Source organism: Aedes aegypti, chromosome 2 (genome assembly GCF_002204515.2).
Source record: "Aedes aegypti strain LVP_AGWG chromosome 2, AaegL5.0 Primary Assembly, whole genome shotgun sequence".
NCBI lineage: Eukaryota > Metazoa > Arthropoda > Insecta > Diptera > Culicidae > Aedes > Aedes aegypti.
The window spans coordinates 224,701,624-224,723,052 of NC_035108.1; the positions used below are offsets into that span (position 1 = coordinate 224,701,624).

At 34.9% G+C, this 21,429-nt stretch overlaps 1 protein-coding gene across 3 annotated transcripts in view; it reads left to right on the forward strand.

Moving 5' to 3' along the window:
• The window catches only part of LOC5572905 (ankyrin repeat domain-containing protein SOWAHA), a 408,139-nt gene that overhangs the window by 367,223 nt on the left and 19,487 nt on the right, over nt 1-21,429 (forward strand). For all 3 annotated transcript variants that reach the window (XR_002500339.1, XM_021844137.1, XM_021844138.1), the window contains exons 9-10: nt 7,301-7,373; nt 13,367-13,456. Coding sequence is in view for 2 of the 3 variants with exons in the window: in XM_021844137.1 (XP_021699829.1) it covers nt 7,301-7,373; nt 13,367-13,456 (163 nt within the window). In the remaining variant the exon portion in view is untranslated. The remainder of the gene's footprint in view (nt 1-7,300; nt 7,374-13,366; nt 13,457-21,429) is intronic.

Here is a 21,429-nt window from a genome sequence, read left to right on the forward strand (position 1 = left end):
TAAGAACAAAAATTCGTATAAAATCGAAAAATAACGCTAGCGTCATTATTTTTACATCATCTGAAAGCTTTTTATCTCGGTTTTGTGGGAAAAATATGAAAACTACGAAAACTCATATGTTTGTATTTATAATCATTTGTGTCATTACACAGCGTAACAAAAAAGACATTTTTGCGTGTCTCAAGGATCAAATTATGTGTCTCGAGTAGATTTGGGGTTGCTAAATCTGATGCCATTTTCAGAAATGTTCCAGCACGTCACAATTTTTAGCTACAGGTCGACAAAGTTGTATAAAATACTAGTTTTATTTATGTTTACTTAAAATTTAAAGTATAATTTATTAAATTTTTTAGTGATCTAAACCACCAAGAATGCTATTTTGCACTTAAATTTTCATTTTAGATAAAATTTGGTTGAAATTTCACGATTAAATTAAAATTAAACCGATTTTTTCAACATGCTGGCAGTCTTCATACAAAATTCTTCTTTTCTTTTTTTTTTAGCCAATATCTCGAAAACTAGACGTGCTATGATATTTTTGAAAACGGCAATGGACTCAGCAACCCTTATAATAAAAAATAGTTTCTCTCAGTAGTGCTACTATAGGAACAATAGGTTTACTACAGTCGCAAGGGAGCTCAAATTTTAAGCAAAACTAATTAATTTGATCATTTTTTGAACAAAATCAAGCTGTGTATCAATGGTACTTAGATAAATAGCTCCTGACCTTCATGTCAAAAAATGTTTTGAAAAGATTTATAGCAAAACGGCCACTAGTGCGATTATAGGGGACTGTCCACTAAGGGAACACCGACCCTAATCCAGGTAGAAAAGTTTTTATGTGATTTAGGTTAAAATGAGGTTCATGTATATAATTGCTGTTATCTGTGTGTTCAAATATTTTTCTCAACCAATAGATCATGTCTTTCATATCTTCTTAAAAATAGCAATTTAGATGCAGAAACTCAATGAGGGTATTGGCATTGAGTGCAGTTGCGGTAGTAAGAGAAGATTTAAACATTTCAGAAACAAGCTTACTAAAAATCACTTCACATTATCACGTGAAACTTTTTTAATTTAGATAAAACTTTTCATTTTGAATCAAATAAGAGATTTTAGAAGTAGTCTTATACATAGCTGTTTGCGTGGGATCAGATACCTTTTTTCCTGTTCCTGTTCGAATCCGCCAATGCGACATATATTGTGACATCACCCGTATCCTAAGTGTAGTGCATGTCGTATTTTTCAATTGCCATTTAGGGGCTATAAATTTTCGATTTCTTGTTTGGTCTCCTAAAAAAACTTGAAGGAACAAATTAAGTTAAAAAGGTTCCGCTATTTGACCCAGAGAATTAGCTCGAAAAAGGCGCGCCTCCTATAAATTATTATTATTATTCATGTATTACGGAGATATTTAAAAATTTGGATTGCTTCGCGGAAATCACGCGCAGTGAGAAATCTCTGCATAGAAGAAATGAACCCCAGCGAGCATTGCAGGTCTTGAGGAAAGTAAGTCCAACTCATTGACAGTAACCAAGAACTGCATAACGATGGTTTCAACGCGGATAATTTGCCTGCTTCTTTTAGTTTATTTATGCTATCATTTTCATTTTGGGATTAACTTTGATGATTAGCAGATGAGCCAAATAAGTCGTCCATGGATTCAAAAAGCCATCAGAATCAAAGATGAACGATCTGAACTAGAATCTTCAAATGATAGAGGAGTCTGAGAAGGAATAATTCGGCTGCGGTTCTTCTCTAGTAAGTGAGTGAGTGAGTAAGTGAGTAAGTGAGTGATACCAATCTTATTTTTTACTACGAAAGACAAATTACTTTATCCCAACTCTTTTATGTCTATATGTGACACTTTTGAAAAAATCGCTCCGAAGTCTTCTTACAGCTATTTAATTAAATCAGTTTGTGAACACATAGTTCGTTTTGAGGATATATAGCAATCCCTATCAGTTAGCAAATTAGCATACGCATGTTTTTGTTTGTTCAAAAGTTTCAAAAATATTCATATAAAAACGACTATACATTTGGTACAACTGGTAAAATCTGCACAATGACAGACAGCAAGTACAAAGATGTCACGGGAGACTAGGATGAATTTAGTGGAGAATTTTACGATAGATTGCTCCGGATTTTCCAGGATTCAACATTTTTCTTGCAACGCGTAATACCTGCTTTACGGGAAATCTTTCTGTATAGTTTTATTTATCTGTATATAATTTTTTAACATAATCCTTAAAAATTAGACACAAAAACTTAATAAATCCTTATTAAGCTATCCAAATATAAGATAGTTAGAGTAAAGTGTGGCAAAAGTTCAAGTGGGGCAAGAATAGATTTCTAGCTCAATTCAAAACAATTTTTTTAAATGTCATGGTCATGGTGTTTCGAAAGCTATTCAAGCATGGCACTTTCACTTGAAATATTATAGAAATCAATTGAGATTTGGAAATGTTATGGCTATTTGTTATTTTTAGACGTAATTTTGAGATGTAACTTTTGGTCGAACTTTCAATGCATAGAACAAAATAAAATAAAATCTTATTTGATTTCGTGGCGCTGGTGAGGATGTTTGATTTTGTTTGGACTCGCGCGTTCTGCTGGGCACTGGAGTGCTTCGTGAAAACCTAAGCATTCGTGTTTTATTTTGTGTCATCAGAGCGCATGATAAGCAAATGTGTTATTTTTCTCGCGTCTCCAGAGTGATTTCTTTCTCAGTAAGTCTGTACGCATTAAGTGATGCTAAAAGTGGATTGTGGCTGCTGCTCAGTCAAGGATGAAAGATCAATTGGTGAGCTCGTTTCATGCTTTTATTTCAAATCTGTAAAATATGTATGAATGGTTCGTCACTGTGAGTGCCGGCATAAACTCTTATTAATAAGTTATGTATGCTTTGATTTTTTTATCAAAACACCCCAGTTTTTTTTTTTTTCATTTGAGTAAAATATAACACATGCTTTCGTCCTGACAGCTGTAGGAATGTTGCGTTTAGTAATTTGTTCCACAAACTTTGCACGGATCGTCACTTCAAGTGCCGTGAAATTTTCTTCTACTTTCTACACAGTTTCTCCAATCCCACCTGGCTGCACGGACGTGGCCGGCGTCGTTATTGACCCTGTATAAATAGAAGCACTGAATTATGCACACTGAAGAAGATTATGGCCAATCCCAGCCGATCTTCTAGTTGATTCTTTGTACATCTTCACTGACTTCGGTCAGTATGCCTGTCATAACAATATCGATATTTTGTGTATCAGCCAGCGAATATTTTCCCTACACTATATTCGAACTCTTGCTCCACCGGTGGGGCAAAAGTTCGGTTAAGACAATCAATTTTAAAACTGTTAGAATAGATGTACCAATAGTGGAGGTACTAAGCACTATCGAACTTTGTTAAACCGCCTAAATTCAAGAAGCGCAATTAATGTAGGGAAAGGGGTGGTAAAATGAACACCTTAAGGAAATCATCTTGTTTCTGATAGAAAAACGAGGAATTTGTAAAGTTTTATCCCACAACATCAAAAACAGGGATGTTATCTATAGCAGGGACACGAATTCAGACTAAAATAGCTGAATTTTCTCATATTTTTGTCGCTAGCAAAACACGATGTAAATGTTCATTTTAGCTGCACTATGTGGGTAAAATGAACAGCTGATGGTGGTAAAATGAACATCATGCAAAACACGTGAGCAAAACAAATATTTCTGAAAAATTGTATTGCCTTACCGAAAATATATCCATTAATGATTGTAACCCATTCAAAAAGAATTCTAAAGGTATCATATTTGACCTCATATCATAACGATATTCACCTCACTGAAAAACCTCAAGTCTTCCTAGCTAAAAGTTACGTCAATACTAATTTTCAAACGTGATTTCCTAAAATCTTAGTTTTCGTTGATATATTCACTTCAATCAACTCGAACACTCTAATTTATGCTATAAATCGTCCGTGCATAATAAAAATTCATCGAAATTTGTTTTTTCTCGATAAAAGTCAAGGTGTTCATTTTACCACCCCTGTTCATTTTACCACCACTTCCCCTACATGTTAATGTTGTAACGGGAAGTAACGACCATTGACTTAATGAGAAAAAATATTTCATCGCAGTAATCCACGGCATGTCAGTGAAAAATAATACCTCCACTATTGATACACTGTTCCTCTAGTTGCGGTATATTTTTAATTTGTGTTCCTATAGTTGCGGTATCCGTGGTTTTCTTATGGGATCCTCCATTATAGGAACACTTTACCGCAACTATTGGTACAAGCAAGAACAGTTTTAGCAATTTTAGTGATAGTTCGTCAGTTTAAAAGCAATTTGAACATTCTTTTCAACTATTCCGTGTATCAACAAGCCAATACGATTGGCAGTGTCGGTTCTGTGGCTAATGTAATAAAATCAGTGAAAACGACACTACCGCAACTATAGGAACGCCCACAACTAAGGGAACACTTACCCTATAACCAAAGATTTTGACACAAGTTTGTTCTGTAAAATTATAGTCAATATGCTGAAGGTGCACTGTGTGGTATTTATTTTCTTTCAACGGCAATAGTTTCTCTGAAAATATTGATTATTCAACTAAGGTCGAACTTTTTTCCCTCCTTACTCTACGGCTGCATGTACCTTGTAGTGGCCCACATAGACGTAGCGGTAAACGCGCATGTATTCATCAGGACAAAGCAGATAGTCGTGGATTCGAATCCCACTGGTTGAGCTTGAGCTTGAGCTTGATTGGCCGCCCGTGGATGCTACTCCAGTATCGCCAGATCAGCTACACTTACACAAGGAACCAACCGAATGACTGCTTGGGACTAACAGGCATCTTCAGTGTATAAGTGCTGGTGATCTTCTATTTTTAGCGACAATGGTGCCTGCCACGTCAGAATGCAGACAAATGTGGGGAAGGGAGAGGAATTGATGATCCTCCCACGTAGACCCTATATACCACTGCATCTAAGCCAGTTCATGCGGGAGTGTATGGATTGGGGGAAAGGCATGGCAGAGGGGTTTGCTTTTGTGGTTAGCAGACTGCCTATGTATCAGGTGTAAGGAAAGGCATGCGCGTGGAAGAATGGAAGCGTTAGGGAAACGGTTTCTTGTCCGTCTCTGGTTCTAGCGTTTGCTGTGAACGAATAGTTTGAGTGTGATAGATTTAGAATGGAAGACAGAGGCAAGTGAGAGATATATAACTACAAAGTACGAGGAAAGGGACGGGCCTGGGATTGAACCCATGACCTTCTGCTTATGAAGCAGAAGCGGTAGCCATCAGACCACCAACCCCGTCTAGTCGTGGGTTCGAATCCCACTGATGGATCATTTTTTCGTAAAGAAAATTTTCTCGCCTTCCCTTCTTCTTCTTTGTGCTTGTCACGCGGTATATGAATGTGAAAAATATGCCGATTAAGGACTGTTCATTTTATAAAGTGGACACTTTGTTTATGTTATATCTTTTTTATTTTTTGATAAAATCGAAATCGGTTTTCTGTGCATCGTTCAACTATTATTCTACAATGCTAAGAAAATATAAGATCTTAGAAAATGCTTTTGGTTGAAGAGCTAAATAGTTTTTCCAAAAACTCCTAAGAAAAGCTGTTCGTCAAAGTTTAACATTATTTTTCGCAAAACAAAAATCCTAATTTTTTGAACAAATTGTATGTTCGTATTCTTTACTATTCTACTAAAAGTATAGCTTTAAAAAAATCAATTATATTCCACCATTCTCTGACATTAGATAACTTTAGTGATTTACCAATTTATGGCCAAATTTGTTGATACACCATCCTTTCACTCCCAGCAATAGAGAAAAGTAAAAAGCGTGTTCAAAACTAGTTAAGATTACTATTTGTACAAACGAGAGTTTTTCTATTGTGCTTTAAATGTGACGTAGGGACTGAATAAGTATCTCTATGAAGGCGTAAGTTATTTTTCATATTTATACTACATAAGAACTTCCGTCAGGACGTACTATTAACCAAAAAATTCTACTCATATCAGTTCCCGTCAAATTTAAAATAGTTTTCTTCAAAAATATAGGGGAAAAATGATTTTATTATATCTGTAAAACTGTTGTTCCAAAAATAACTTGATTTTTTCTATCAGGCTTCTGATTGATGATGCTTTCGAAGAACAAGCCTTTTTTGAAAATAAACAAAATAAATTGTTAAATTTTCCAACCAATTTCTAACAATCACTGATTTTGATAACCTCCAAAAATCGACCGTTCTAATCGTTGTTCCATATTCGCGTGAAATTTAATTATTTTGGAGAATTTTTATTATCACAACATTGTACAATACTAGTCGAACGATGTGCAGAAAACCGATTGAAATTTCATTGATAAATTAAAAAGTTACAGCGTGCACAAGGTGTCCACTTTATAAAATGAACAGTCCTTAAGGCAAAGAAAGCTTTCGTTAGTGCAACTGAAAGATCATTGGAAGATGTGTCGAAAGCTGATGTCCAGTGGACATTGTCCACTCAATTTTCACAAAAATACAGATGGAATAGTCTTGCAATTTACGACAACAATGTAACAAAAATATGTATTGTTATACACAAAAATCCCATTTTTAATACTGTGCAACACCCGAAATGTTTACAACAATCAAATTATAATTTGTGACTGCTTATGTTATTCTAACGGTTTATCATCAATCAAAGTTCCATCCTTTTCTCTCAACACAATTAAAAGTTACAAACTTCCGTGTGTCATTTTGGTTACGCACAGTCGTTTTTGCAGAGGTTAAAAATTACATTTTACTCAAAGTAAATTAATTATCCCTTTTTCAAAAATGAATAGTTTTAATAATAATATGAAAAAAATCTATCTGGAACGAAATTTCAAATATTTCAATATGTTTCATGAAGTTTAAAATTAGGGAACAAAAACTTCCCCAGTACAAATGCTTCAAAGGCGGTGACACTTACATGCCGCTTGTCAGCTGTCAATCAAATCATTTCAATCTCATCGACTCACGTCTCACTCATTCGTAGCTTATTTTAACAATTCCATCCCATCCAGCCAGTCCCGTTTGTTGCTATTTTAAATATTTCAATTATTCACGCAATAATTTTCCGCTTTCAACTCTTTCGTTGCGGTGGTTTCGCATTTCGCTACGGATTTCTGATTCGGACTTGTTCTTATACATAACCTAATTATTCGGTCTGTATATCTAAATCTAACCATCTCCAATGTTTGTAACATTTGTTTCGCATAATTTGACTCAATTTAATTCGGCATGAACAAATACTAAACCGTATCTACCTTTTTTTTCCTTAGGGCTACACTGCACTACACATCGCAATGCAATTTGGCCGGAACGACATATTTGAACTGCTATGTAACGTCTACAGTAAGTATACTATTTATTTTGATTCGCTATCTTTGGCACAGGAAACCGTTCAAGGTCGATCATTCGTCACCCAAACGACAATGTGTGTAAATTTGATTTGATTGAATAAATCAAACCAAATCACTCTGGGTGACAAGAGGTTGAAGACATACATCGCCGTTATGCCACTATAAATCATTCCTTCTCCACTGTTCGGCAGAAGAAAAAAAAGAGTGATGGATGGCCTTAGCTGCTTTTGATCATTAGTTCTTCAATTTAACTGGGCGATCAATGTGTGACGAAGACGTGCAGTCGAATAAAGAACCAAAACAATTTGTTCTTATTGGTTAGAAAATTTACCGAACGATAATTGGTCAGTAATGAGTCATTAGAACGAGCTCATTCCAAGTGTTGCATACATTAATTGAGGATAATAAGCAACCCTTGAAAATCGCATAAACGCCTGAAAAGTTATCACACACAAACATCGTGCAACCCCAAATCTGACAAGGTAATGAAAATAGCCTTGTTATAAATCAATGTTCTAAACTCATAGAAAAATAATTAAATAATGTTCTAAAAAACTGCACATATTGCCCTGAACATTTCATCATTTCAGTATGACGATGTTTGACTGTTATATTTTTTTATATACTGTTCACGAACGTGCATGTTACTGCAACTACATTAGAATTTATTTTCCGCTCAAATAACGGCTATATCATATTTAAACTTTGATGCGTTTTATCATGTTTGACGTTCCCTTAGTCGACAGTGCTTTCAGTTTTAACACGGAGGTTGTTCCTATCTGACATTTCGGAAGAAACACGGAAATTTGAGTTTAAGCCAAGGGGTGACAAAATCTAAAAAAAACACATTAAAAACGTTTTTTGAACTTGAACAAATGAAAAACGTTAAAAAATTAAAAGCTAAAAACCCTATTAACATTGATGATTTCTCGTGATTTCACGAGAAATGCAAATCTAGTGTGTTAATCTGAGAGTTGTTGATTGTTTTTCAAAAATAAACGAAGATTCCATTATTTTTTCAGCACTATCGCCAACTTTTCCTTAACCCGTGAAAGAAAGAAAAACTAAGAGTCTCACCGCTCAGCGAATAGGTACTAAACGGATTTCAGTTATTTTTTTGTCAGTATACTCGCACACATATCTAGTTTCTGAAAGTGGCCAAAAAACCTCGAGAATGGCCTTGGGCCGGAGCTATTCCGGTGGGTCACTAGGTCAGGTCAGATGAAAAGAGTTTTGTGCTTCTGTGCCCCCGGAGGCAAATTTCAAGTCACAGATAATTTCCGGAATCAGCTATAATGTGGCCACTATATCGAGGAGTTTTCAGAAAAACGCATCACCGTAAATCTTTTGAGAAACGATTGAATTGGATAACCATGTGTCCTGCATTTGATTGATCCTACAAATGACCGTTTTCGGATCCCGGGACGCCTCAAATTTACGATATTATTACGACCAATTTGTATTTAAACATCTGTGTCAAGTACAGTAGTCAAACAAAGCCAATCACAGTCAGCGGAGCCAGTGAAACTCACGCCCATCGCTATTGTAGGCAAAAAGCCTTGAAAATTGCAAAACACCCGTTGCTAAGGGCAACCCAAAATTACTGTAGAAAAATGTTCTATTTCCCGCTGCATTTCCCGCATTTAGAGCCTTCAATGACACTACTGATTTAGAGAAAATCATGTACCCAATATAGGCTACTTGATGAGATTCACGATTTTAAACTACTGTACTGAGAGAGCCACGTAATTTTCGCGAAATTCAAGCCTACTACTATTACCATTCCCAGCACTGCTTCAGAGCATTAAGTCCAATAACTTCACATGTCCCCACAAAACCGCCTTTTTTGACCCAGTGACCCACCGGAATAACTCCGGCCACAATAAGCTTTTCTGGTCACTTCTAGAAACTAGATATGTGTACCAGTATACTGAAAAAAAATATTAGAATCCGTTTAGTATTCGCTAAGCGGTGAGGGTTTAAATATTTTTTTCACTCAGGACTGATCGGATTTAGGTGGCCAAAGTGCCACCCTTTTAGTATATAGGGGAAAGATTTGATCAACATAACCCTAAATTGGAGTCACTTTCGGTGCTGTGACAAAATCGAATTAGTTTTGAGAATCTTGAATAGTGAAGAGGAAAATGGGAGTGGATTTTGTTATCTACGTGAATTATTAATATATTTTGTTATAATGGTGTCACGTTTAAATTTGTTTTCACTAGCTGTCACTTCTGTTCGTCGCCAAAATTATCAACACACTAACTAACCCGTTATTCTTGATATTTCCCATCCTATCAATCTTAGCACATCAATCCAAACATCAGAATCAAACGATAAAAAATAGATTGATTACTAAGTACTGATTGACAATCGATAAAATGTGATAAGAACACCATTCAGTCATCGTATTTTCGGCATCGTTAGAAAATCGTTGAACGCTTGACGGTACAGTGCGTTACGGAATTTTGTAACACCAGCGTTTGTCTTCCTACAATTTTAGCAGCGCCAGTTCTGCCCATAAATTTGTCCATTTTCATCCTCCCCGTGGACATTTCTTCAACCCCTAGCCCCCTCCTCAAAAGTCCACGTGGATATGAAAAAATATGTATTTCTTTAAATTTTAACAACAGTTCAAATTTAAATCCATTTTGAAAGTAACTGTAAGAAATTACGGTATTTCCAGGATGCTTTTCAATATTGGCTGTGCAAGCACTTAGATTAGATTAGATTAGATTTTGAAAGTAACTGTTCAACACAGTGGAAGAAATATGTTGTAACCCATTTTATGTTAGGTCGATCAAAAGTCCTCAATAGCAAATTTTGATCAACAGTTATCATTGTTCAATAAATTAGAAGACCAAAGTTACGGAAGTTCACTGAGTTTGGATCTGTTGTGAAAACTCAGTAAAGTATGATTGAGTTTCTACTATAAAACCGCTGGATATACACTCCCGTGCAAAAGTTTGGGTTCACCTCCTAAAAAATATACATGTTTTTTTGTTTATATCTCTATGACTCACATATATATTGAAACTGTCAATGGCGCATTCGAAATGCAATTCGTTATTCTTACTTCTTAGGTATTTGGACAAAAACATATTTTGAATATTTTTTACTAAATGTTTAATTGAAGATGTGATATTTTTCGAAGAACACACCTAAAAATCATCTGATTCCTCCCCGAAAAAATACCGGTTCCGGAGAGATAAGGGTATGAGGCCAAGAGTAATATCTGTTTGCAGATTTCCCCCTTATATTAAAAAAAACGCTTAAAATCATTGCTAATTTTCTCCGCATTGGATCAACCAAAACTTCAAATCAATGTGTCATTAGAATTGTTATCTTATATTCTTTAAGGGACATTTGCAAAAATTCGGCGAACAAATATGAAAACTTTTTATTAATAATAAAATAGTTATTCAAGTCACCGTGTAAAAGTTTGGGATCACTTGAACTTACTTAAAACACGAAAACTCTGTGAAATCTCATACCAATCATGTACGCACCATTATTTACATTAGATTAAGTTCTCATCCAAATGAGATATTTTTTTTGGCAGGGCACTTAGAATTCGGCCTTCAATCAAATAAACGGTGTTGAGCAAAAACGATGTTTTCGGTCACTTTGAAATTCTTAATTTAAGCAACCATTTTTTTTTTCATCGACTGACTTTACTAAAACTGGAAATGGATGGATCCGCAGCCTTGTAAGCCTTGCGAGCCGACTTGAAAGGCTCTGATCTAAATGCAAATTGGCCACAACCTGAGAGGAAGAAACCGATATGTAATCTCTGTACGTCAAGGTGAGCCGAGATTTCTGATGTCACGAAAAGTCACTGTTAGCCGGGATCTCAAACAATGGACATACATAAACAAGCGCGTAATTTTTCAAATTTTGCATTTCAAAGATGACAAAGATCGAATGAGAATCATCTAATAAACATTCACATGTAATGTCGCGAGAGCACATTTTATTCTGATAAAATAGATAAAGTATTTGACTACCCATATTTTTACTTTTCCAATACACATGAAAATTAAATGCATAGAAAACTGTGGCCCTTTTTACATGTTTGTCCGGAAAAATTTGTATCTTCGATTTCGAAAAGAAAACTAGCGACTTTCACCAAGTCTGTTGATTGTCGTTGGCAAGCTGGAGTTATCTTGAAGTTTGAAAACGTTGTTCCATATTTCGCGTATAGTAGGGGAAGTGGTGGCAATGTTCATATGGGCCTTTTACCAAAAAAAAAAAAAACAAATTTGTTTTCTTCACGTTTTTTGCATTATGTTCATGTTCATGCAAAATAGTAGTTTACGGTACAAGTTGCAGAATGATGATTTTTACAGCACGAGTTGTAAATTTATCCTACGAGGCTTGCCGAGTAGGATAATTACGACGAGTGCTGTAAAAATCGAGTTCTGCAACGAGTTAATACAATACATTTTTGCAATTTCTCATCGTAATAGGCTGTTTTTCATCCCGCCATTCTGTCATGAAACGGCCTACTTTCCAACACTGAATTCTACAGTGCGGCAATAGTCATTACGCAACTGAAACTAGTGCTATAATGATCCATTACGCAACGCTTTCTTATTACGCAACTGTTTTGAGTTGCGTCATGACACAACAATTTTTCAGAAATTGTTAAATAATGGTGAATGCATTCCGGTATGATTTCTGATACCGTAAAATGGGGTGAAGTTGATCACTTTTGTGCCATTTTGTTCTATAATTCCCAGTAGGATCCATGTATTTTCATCCAAATATTTTTAAAACCTGTACTGGTTGAATGTTTATCGAATTATACAAACGTAATTTTGACGAAATGTTATCATAATATTAAAAATATTTTTTAGAAATCAAAAAGTGGAGTTTTTGATTCCGGGGTGAAGTTGATCAATTACTGCGATAGGTTTCGTAAAATAAAGCGATATGCTAATCAAAAGATTTGGGTTCACTGAATCTGAATCAAGTCTCAAAAATCTTACAACTTAATGATAAATCGGTCAATTTTAGAGTTAAAAGTTGTGAATTACAGAATACACCGCATTAAACGCCTAAAGGTATGCAATTTTCCTTTGAATTAGCAACTCGCTCACAAAAATAACGTGTTTTTTCTCTGAAAATGAAATTTTATCGTCAATGCAAATTCAAAACTGAGTTCACAGCATATACCTGGAATGTATGAGACAGTTTATTTAAATGGTGTTTTTATATAGCCTTGGCAATAGTCGATTGTTTGGAGAAGAACCCTTCAACAGTTCATCAAACATTTCATAGAAAAACTGTTTTTACATGGTATAATTATCTTGCATATAAAAACGAACTTCAAAACATCAAGAGCAGATATCAGGTAATGTGACATAACACAAATTGTGATAATTGAAATCGGATCATAGCTCTCTTGACAGTTTATACATGTGGGTACGGGAATGATCAACTTTTCCCCACTGATCAACTACACCCCGAATTACGGTACCCTCAAGTGGTCTTCTACGACATTGCAAAAAATTTTGTACGCAACACGTTGTAGAACTTGATTTTTACAGCACTCATCGTAATTATCCAACTCGGCAGGCCTCGTTGGATATATGTACGACTCGTGCTGTAAAAATCGTCATTCTGCAACTTGTTGCGTAATCTACTATTTCAGTCACCTTAATATAAATGTATCATTCTTGATTACTGTCAAATAAAACTCATATTTATGTGAGGCGGGATTCAAATGATTCTCACTGACGGAACGGCCTTGTATACGTCTAAAGAATATTCAAATTTGATTACTGATAATGGACCTGTTTTGATGATGAATTTTCATTCCCTACACTCTTTGCTGCTTTTTAATTATGAATGAGCTTCACACAGGTTTCAAAGGGATTAGTCAAAACACCTTATTGATAATCAATTAATTTGATTGATTCAATTTATACCAAACTGATTGATGTCTTGTTTCCTTCTTTCATTCTATTTACCTTCTTGTAGAAGCAGATCGGGACCTGCTTGACTGGAGCGGAAAGAAACCATTGGAATATCAGAAACAGATGACAACGGTGTCGGCATCCACCTACAGCAGTGAGTATGATCCGATGTTTATTGTGAACGAACGGTTCCATTCTCTTCCGTCGAAAAAACTTCTTTCACCGCTTACACGGGGCGGCACTTTTATGCGTAAGAAAAATCGCCGCCAACGCCCCTCCACTGCGACAGGAGTTGAGCTTCAGCGCACACATTCAATGCTTACGATGATCACGCCGGAAAAGCTATCGCTTGACACTAACAAATCCGCAGCTGAACCCATCGGCCTACGCAGTAGCATGATTCCTCATTCTTCTGACACGATGAGTCTAATTAGTGGCAGCGCTGGAAACTTACGCAGAAACGACAAAACCAATCAAAGCTTTTTTCGACGCAAGAAGACGCATCACTAACCAACTATGGTTGCATGCCAAGATGTTTCATTGAATTGTGCATTTATCTTTAGTGTTATTTATCAAACTAGTTTGTTTAGCAACTATCCAGTTTAGTAGTTTATTACGTATTTCCATGTAGCATATTGTATTCCTGTTTTTTTTTTCTTTTACAATCCATTCAGTAGTTAAGAATGTTTCATTTGAGTTAATTTGCTGTGTGATTTAGTAACTTTGTCATTGAGTTTGAAAACTTATGCAAATATATCTATTGAATCGTATCAGACATTTTTATCATTATATCAAAATGCCTTCCTCAAAATCCTTCAGACTACACTAATGCAAAATAATACTAATATATCATTACTAATCCATTATGCAAGAATAACTAATAACTAATACGTGTAAACTTGTTGTGTATAATCTATGTCTTCTGATCTTTCTTTGTATTTCATACCAAAATCCTTTGATCAGGGACTTGTAGGTTTAAATCTAAGCTAGGAATAATCTTCTTCCAACTATAAAACATGATGACAATCAATTTTACTTGCCAAATCCTGTTGAAAATCTTGAAGATTTTGAACAATTTGTAGTGTAGTTTTCGAAGAGTCACTCAAATATATATTAGGGCGATTCTAAGTGCACAAATTTTTAAAATCCCATCTCCCATATCTTCCTTAAACAATTATCATGCCTTCCTAAGCCTTGTGTTGAATTCCATATCTACAAAGCAAAGCTATGCTGACGATATCTGTGTTCGATTCCCGGTTGGTTCTGGATCTTGTCGTGAAGGAAATTTCCTGACTTTCCTGCTAAACGATATATGAATGCAACAATGACATTAATGACAAAGCAAGCTCTCAGTTAACAACTGTTGAATACTCCTTAAAACACTACGCTGAGAAGCAGGCCAGTATCCCAGTAAGAAAGTATTTACCACAAAAAGAAGACAATGATAAAAGTCGAATCCGGTCAAATTTTCATCCGTTATGATGGGGAATTAAAGGTATTATATGAAAGGTTTGTATGAAAAATTATATAAATAAATAATCTGAAATTATTCTAACATCGTTAGAATTACCATATCCATGCTATTACTATAAGATATCAAACCTTATAAGGCATATTTTTTAATTATGATTTATCGTATAGGGTAAGAGCACCAATTTTCGACCTAGCACTAATTTTCGACCAATTCATACGATTTAGGAATACTTTGCATGGAAATCCGAAAAATGGAAAAGAATTCTTGTAGGTCGAAAATTAGTGCTTTTCTCCTACGGCTAACCAGCCGAGTGGAAGTTTGAAAAACTATCAAAAAACTAAACATTACCTATACTTTGCAATTGGATTAAATGGACAAATTAATGTGAAACTTGCAAAAAGGAAGAAATTATAGATTGGATTTCTATTTTTTTAAAGCGCCCTACGGTAGAATACTTTTTGTATTTTGACTATCGTAAAATACTGTGCTGTGTGGTATTCACTAAAAAAGAGAATAAAACTAACGAAAATCATGATGGAAATTCTACTACTGTATAAAAATGTTCTATTTCCCAACCTATGATGACACACAATAATATGCATTGCTATTCCGTAAGTGCTTCGCTTCTGTGCATTTTGTATCAACAGTTTTCTATTAGTATTTAATTTGTTCGCAATAGCGGATTCGTTTTTCTTCATCGCTACTCAGTTATTCTCCACACAAATTTTAATTAACCTGAGCAATACGAATCATACCCAGATCTGAGCTAGCGTAAAAAATGTAATGCAACATGTTATAAACAGTACTTGTTATTGGTGCCGTTTGCATTGCTATTATTGCTATCAACTTTTGATGACCGAAAATAGGAGGGCATCTGAAAGCATGGGCGGTATCGTTCATATAAGTGTGCACAGACCATGAAATAATTAATAAAAATGCCACACCATAGGTAAAGAGTTTAAAAATGCGATCCGGAAAGCAAAAGTGAATAAGTTGCTAGCACATGTTTCTTACGTTTACAATGTTGAGAATTACAACAGAAAGAAAACAGAGTATACTTAAGATGGTGCCATCTCCTACAAATCACTTAATTGACGAAGAGCCGGCCTTCTTAGGTTGTTTCGTTGCAAATTTGGCTTGGGTGGCTAATTGGATGATCAACCGGATGATTGTTGCAGTCCGGCTGAAGACAGAATGGAATTTGTACAGCTTCGGTTTGAAAAGTGAAGTTTGACGATTGCTTCTAGATGTGAAAGTGATGGGATCGAAAAAAGCAGATCTCTAAACTTTTGGATCGCTAAAATGTTGTGATTCGGATAGTTCTTAAAGCAATGAAATATTTAGAGGAAGTTTTCAATTTTCACAGAATTTGCAATTTAGACAGAATAATGAGATAGAAAAATCGTCATACCGGTTGATGGAATGAGCTCCGATTTGGTTCGTGTTATATGAAAATTCAGAAGCAAACACTTGGTTTCGTACATAACATTAATTTAATTAGGGTGCTGGTGCCATTAGTGGACTACCTAAGCTATAAAAAATCATAACAAAATAACGAAAAGCTTTAACAGAGATCTTTTGGCGTTAACAGAAAGATTTCCACCTCTACTATATGGGAAAAATATAAAAAAGAGTGATAAAACTATTTTTTTAACATAAAATCGCTTGAGCCACTATTGGTACACGTGTTCCAGTAGTTGCGCCAGTGCTCCAGTAGTAGACGTTTGGGAATTATACAAGGAATTTTAAACAAAATGGTAAATTTTTACACAGGTATAACATTCTTCCCTCGGAACGGCAACTAATATCTTTCGAATGAAGCATAAAGATCATCTCTGGGGCTTCCCTTCATTTTCATACATCCATTTTTAAAACTGCTTCCACCCGCACGCTATGTCTGAACCAGATGATTATAAAAGTCGAATGTACATCGGGTTTCTTCTTTTTGATTTTTTTTCCACTTTTTAGCTATTTTTCATACTAAAATCCACGCAAACCCCGTTTTTCGACAAAAATTTAAGCCCATACAAAATGTATGGAAAAAAAATTCACCGATAGAATATTTTAAAACCTTCCGATTATGAAAATATAGATCAAATACTGATCTCTAGCAAGAAAAAATCCGATGTACATTCGATTTTTATAATCGCCTTGTTCAGACATAGCGTGACCCGTTGATCCACTACCGGAACACGACGGCAACTGCTGGTGCAAGGGAGAAAATTTTTTGCATAAACTTAATTATTTATATGACTTTTTGATGAAATAAAAAGCTAAAATTTGGCAAATCGACTCAACTAGAGACGATCTATCCACCAAGAATAGCACATGTCATTTTTATCAGAAAATGAACGTTTTATTCCATAGTCCAATCTACTGGTACATTACAACCAGTAGCGCAACCAGGATTTGGCTCTAGGGGGGGTTTTGTGAACATGAAGATAATGTGTTTTTGGGAAAATGAAACGAGTGTAAAAAAATTCGAAGAGAAAAATTGCAAAATATTGCTAGATTAACATTAAACAAAAAACTTAACACCATTTGCAAAATTAGGCTATTCTCTTGTACCTCGAACATACATTTTTAAATAGAGTTACAACGCTACTCAAAGGGAATCTGTTTTATCTAGTGAAAGTTTTCGAAATGCTTTTGTTAGTCACGGAAAACCCTTCGGGTTCCAAAGAACATTTCGTTCTTTACAAATATTATCTTAGATTCTACTTTTTAAATAGGGATGACAAAACTGGATTAAAATATTCTTATATCATTCAGATCTTCATTTTTCGTATCTTGTTCTGAAGTTTTTCCAGGCTACATTTGGAGGCACGCACATACATTGGCTTTGAAAATTACCCTTCGTCTGTTCTGTTCCTTACATACGTTTTCAAGTTTTTCAACGAACAGAATGATCTTTAAGCGCAAGTCGCAGTAAAAGCATTGCGACTATCATTAGCAGTTTGCCGAAGGTAAAATAGCATTGCAGGTATTGAAGCATTTCCAGATTGCAGACGAAAATTTGTGATTTTTCAGCAACGGAACCATGAAGAGGAAAATAACCATTATCGTTTTACAAATATTCAAAACCAGTTTTTTTGCTCAAAATTTATGCGATGCTCGAGAAAATCTATCATTGCATTACACTTGCTATCTGGATTGCAATGAGAGATTTTCATGAAGATTTCTTTAAATTTGAACGAAAAAACTGCTTTTTCGTTTTTGATGATTGCTGATGATTGAATGATGGATTCTTGAGCCTTTCCTAGGATTTTTAGTTGTAATCATTAAAAACTAATGAATTGCTTATCCGGAAATTCACGTGCTCTCTGGAAGTCATAAAATTCGGCTAAATGCTGAGCCAACTGATTTTTTTTTCAAGATCGAATTTTGATGAAAAATACATATTTTAAATCGGTTTCGATATGTTTGTTTGACAAACTTCTCTTCAAAAACCTGTATCTTATTTATCAGAAAAAGCGAGAAAGTGTCCACTCGAAGTCTTCAAATAAGAAAGCCACAACTTAGAACAATATAATTGTTAACACAACTTACTGCTCCAGTTTTGTGGATTTTAATATTAAATTTCAAAAATATATTTGATAATTCTTATGAAAAAAAAAAAAAATCTGCTCTGGGGGGGGGGGGGGGGGGGGTTTTGACCCCCAAAACCCCCCCTTGGTTGCGCCACTGATTACAACCATTGGTACCGGCACCCTATTATTATTCATTATTATTATTCATTACTTTACGGCATTCTTTATTTCGGGTTAGGATCATATCGTTTTAGAGAGCGAGTAAAGCCGCATAAGCTTCACCTTAAAGTCAGGACATAAGGAAGAAATAACTGTGCTGCATCTCCGCAACACACAAAAAATAACAATTGAGTGAGAATAAACATTCTTAACAACGCCACTCTCAACGACAATATCTATCATTCCTTGATGAAACGGTTGATACGGTTGTCCCCGTTTCTTCCTTCCGCAAATTCGAAAATTAACGATTGTTATTTACAGGTGAATAATCTGTTAGTTTCAATCTGTCTGCACAGCGGGTCTGGCCTTTCAATCGCTGATATGCTGCAAATATTAATACTGACAAGATAAATACTATAATTGAATCCGGTATTTCCGTGATGCTTTTCAGTATTGACTGTGCAAGCACTTAGATTAGATTAGAATAATGTAGAGCCCGTTTTCAGATGAAAAAAGCCAAAAAATAGCATGCCCTAGGTAAAGGATAACCATCACTAACTTATCCTAAAACAATCAATAAAAAAAAATCAAAACTAGAATAAATTCAGAATAGCATTTCTAAATATATGTTTAGACCAAACCACGGTGAAGATGAAAGCAATGAAAATTCAAGTACCATTACCATATTAGCATTTGAGTAATAAATATTTTCTAAGATATAACTGAAAATATTCACTACAATATGATAAATTTTCCAAAGAAAAATAAAAATTTGCACTTAACATTATTGTTACTGTGCACGTGCTGTAGCCTTATGTGCAGAAGCTACATTACGCCTTACAAATAACGCCTCTAGACGGGATACACTTTATTTTTTTTTTGTATTTTTTCGTAGTTCGGAATTCAAAATAATTTTATTTTTGCTGAAACTTATATATTAACCATAGAGATGAAAGTTTCCGAAGAAATTTAACCAATCCGATAAGTGAAATATCCATACATTTGTGAGCTATTTTCCTGTTCCATATGGTGATATATCTCAGTAAACTTTTATAAGAACTCGAAACAAAATTAGCTCAAAATGATTTTTTTCATTCAGCAAATTTCTTCATGAAAGCTTATGAAGGATTAAGACGTTATCATGTTTTTATTAATCAACGTAGTTATGATATAGTTGTACTGTTGTTGGAGGAAGTATCATTTAAGTTTTTTCATATAATTTTTTCTACAACGACTTTTGAGCCGTCCTAAAATTCTCACCGAAATGGCTGAAATGTTGTCAGAGCTCTATTTCTATCATAAAGATTGTAAGGAAGATATGTAAGACATCGTTTTCGAGCCCTGGCCCATCCCAAAATAAAAAAAGTATGGAAACGTGATGTTGAGTTGTCATTCAACTTTCCTTCTCACATCATTGATCGACAATTTGACTACCAAAACAGGGTTTCCATAAACAATGGTTGAACAACAGTTGTTTCCAATATGATGAATTATGCTAAAATGCAAGGTTTTGGAGTTCAGCAAAAATTGTTTAATCTTAAAAGCGTTTGGAGAAACTAATAATAAAATTTCTTGATTATGATGGTCCGCTCAAACAGCTTTCCAAATCATTCCTGTTCCATGAGTCGATGATCGCTTCAGGCATCGACTCATGGAAATTTGACTGTACTTCAACATAAATATCGACATCATCGAAACTTCAAACAGTTTTCCTGTTCAAAACTAAAACTATTTGATAAACAATGTGTTTACTGTGTTTCTGTTGAACAATAGAATACAATGAACATATTTAACCCGTATAGGCCTGAGTGAAAGCAAAAATACTAAAACCCTCACCGCTCAGTGAATTCTTAATGGATTCAAATGATTCAGTACACTGGCACACATATCTAGTTTCTAAAAGTGGCCAGAAGAACGCGGAAAAATTCATTTCGCCAGAGTTATTCACTGTGTCAAGTTGTGGGTCACTGGGTCAAGTTGGGTGAAAAAGGTACTGTGCGTTGGTGCCCCTGGAGGTAGGCAAATTTCAAGTCACAGATAATTTCCGGTATTGGTTATGAATGGTTTAAGAAATTAGTGAATTAAATAACTATGATTCCTGCATTTGAATGATCCTACAAATGACCATTTTCGAATCCCCGAGACGCACAGTGCGTTGAATGTATGGAGATGCGGGACAAAAATCAAAACTAGTAGATTATGCCATTTGAGCACTTTGGTATGGAAGGGAAAGTTGTTTCTGGTCAAAAGAGCTGAAATTTGCATAAATGACATATAGTATACGCCTAATCGCAAAACTGTCTTAAGCGCCAATTTCATTATTTTCCAAGAAAACCTTTGGAATTTGTACTTTTATTGCTCATAATGCTGTAAGAAGTTATTTGCAAATAAGTCTCTTCTCATTCGTAGCTGCAAAAGTGACTTATACGGCTTGTGCAAAAAAATCGTTTTTTTTTTTTTGGTTTTTAATATAAAATTTGAATATAATCTTGGAAACTACATTTAAAAAATATTATTTTAAGCATAAACTTGCTCTGGTATAATGTCTGGTTGAGCCGTGACCACATAGCGTTACAAGATTTTCGGATTTCTTATCACAAACAACTCATTTCCATACTTGTAGTTGTTAAGGAGTACACCTAAAAATAGTCAAAAATCTCGAAGAGTTGCAGGGAGTTGCAGCTGTATCTTTCAGACCTCTCAGAGGACACTCTAAGAAACATGTCTGTACGTGATTTAGGGTGGAACTCGATGGAACTTTTTTTAAATCGCTAATCAAAGCTACATGTTAGTATTTCATAAGTTTAATTTCATAGCCAACTCAACGTGCCGATTTCTCATATTCAAAGGTAAAACTGGTGTTCTTAACACATCAAATATACTTTACCAACCTTCAACCATGTTCTCTTTCAGATTTTGATTGAATAGATTGATTTCAACACTCTCCGTACTAGTTGAAAGGAA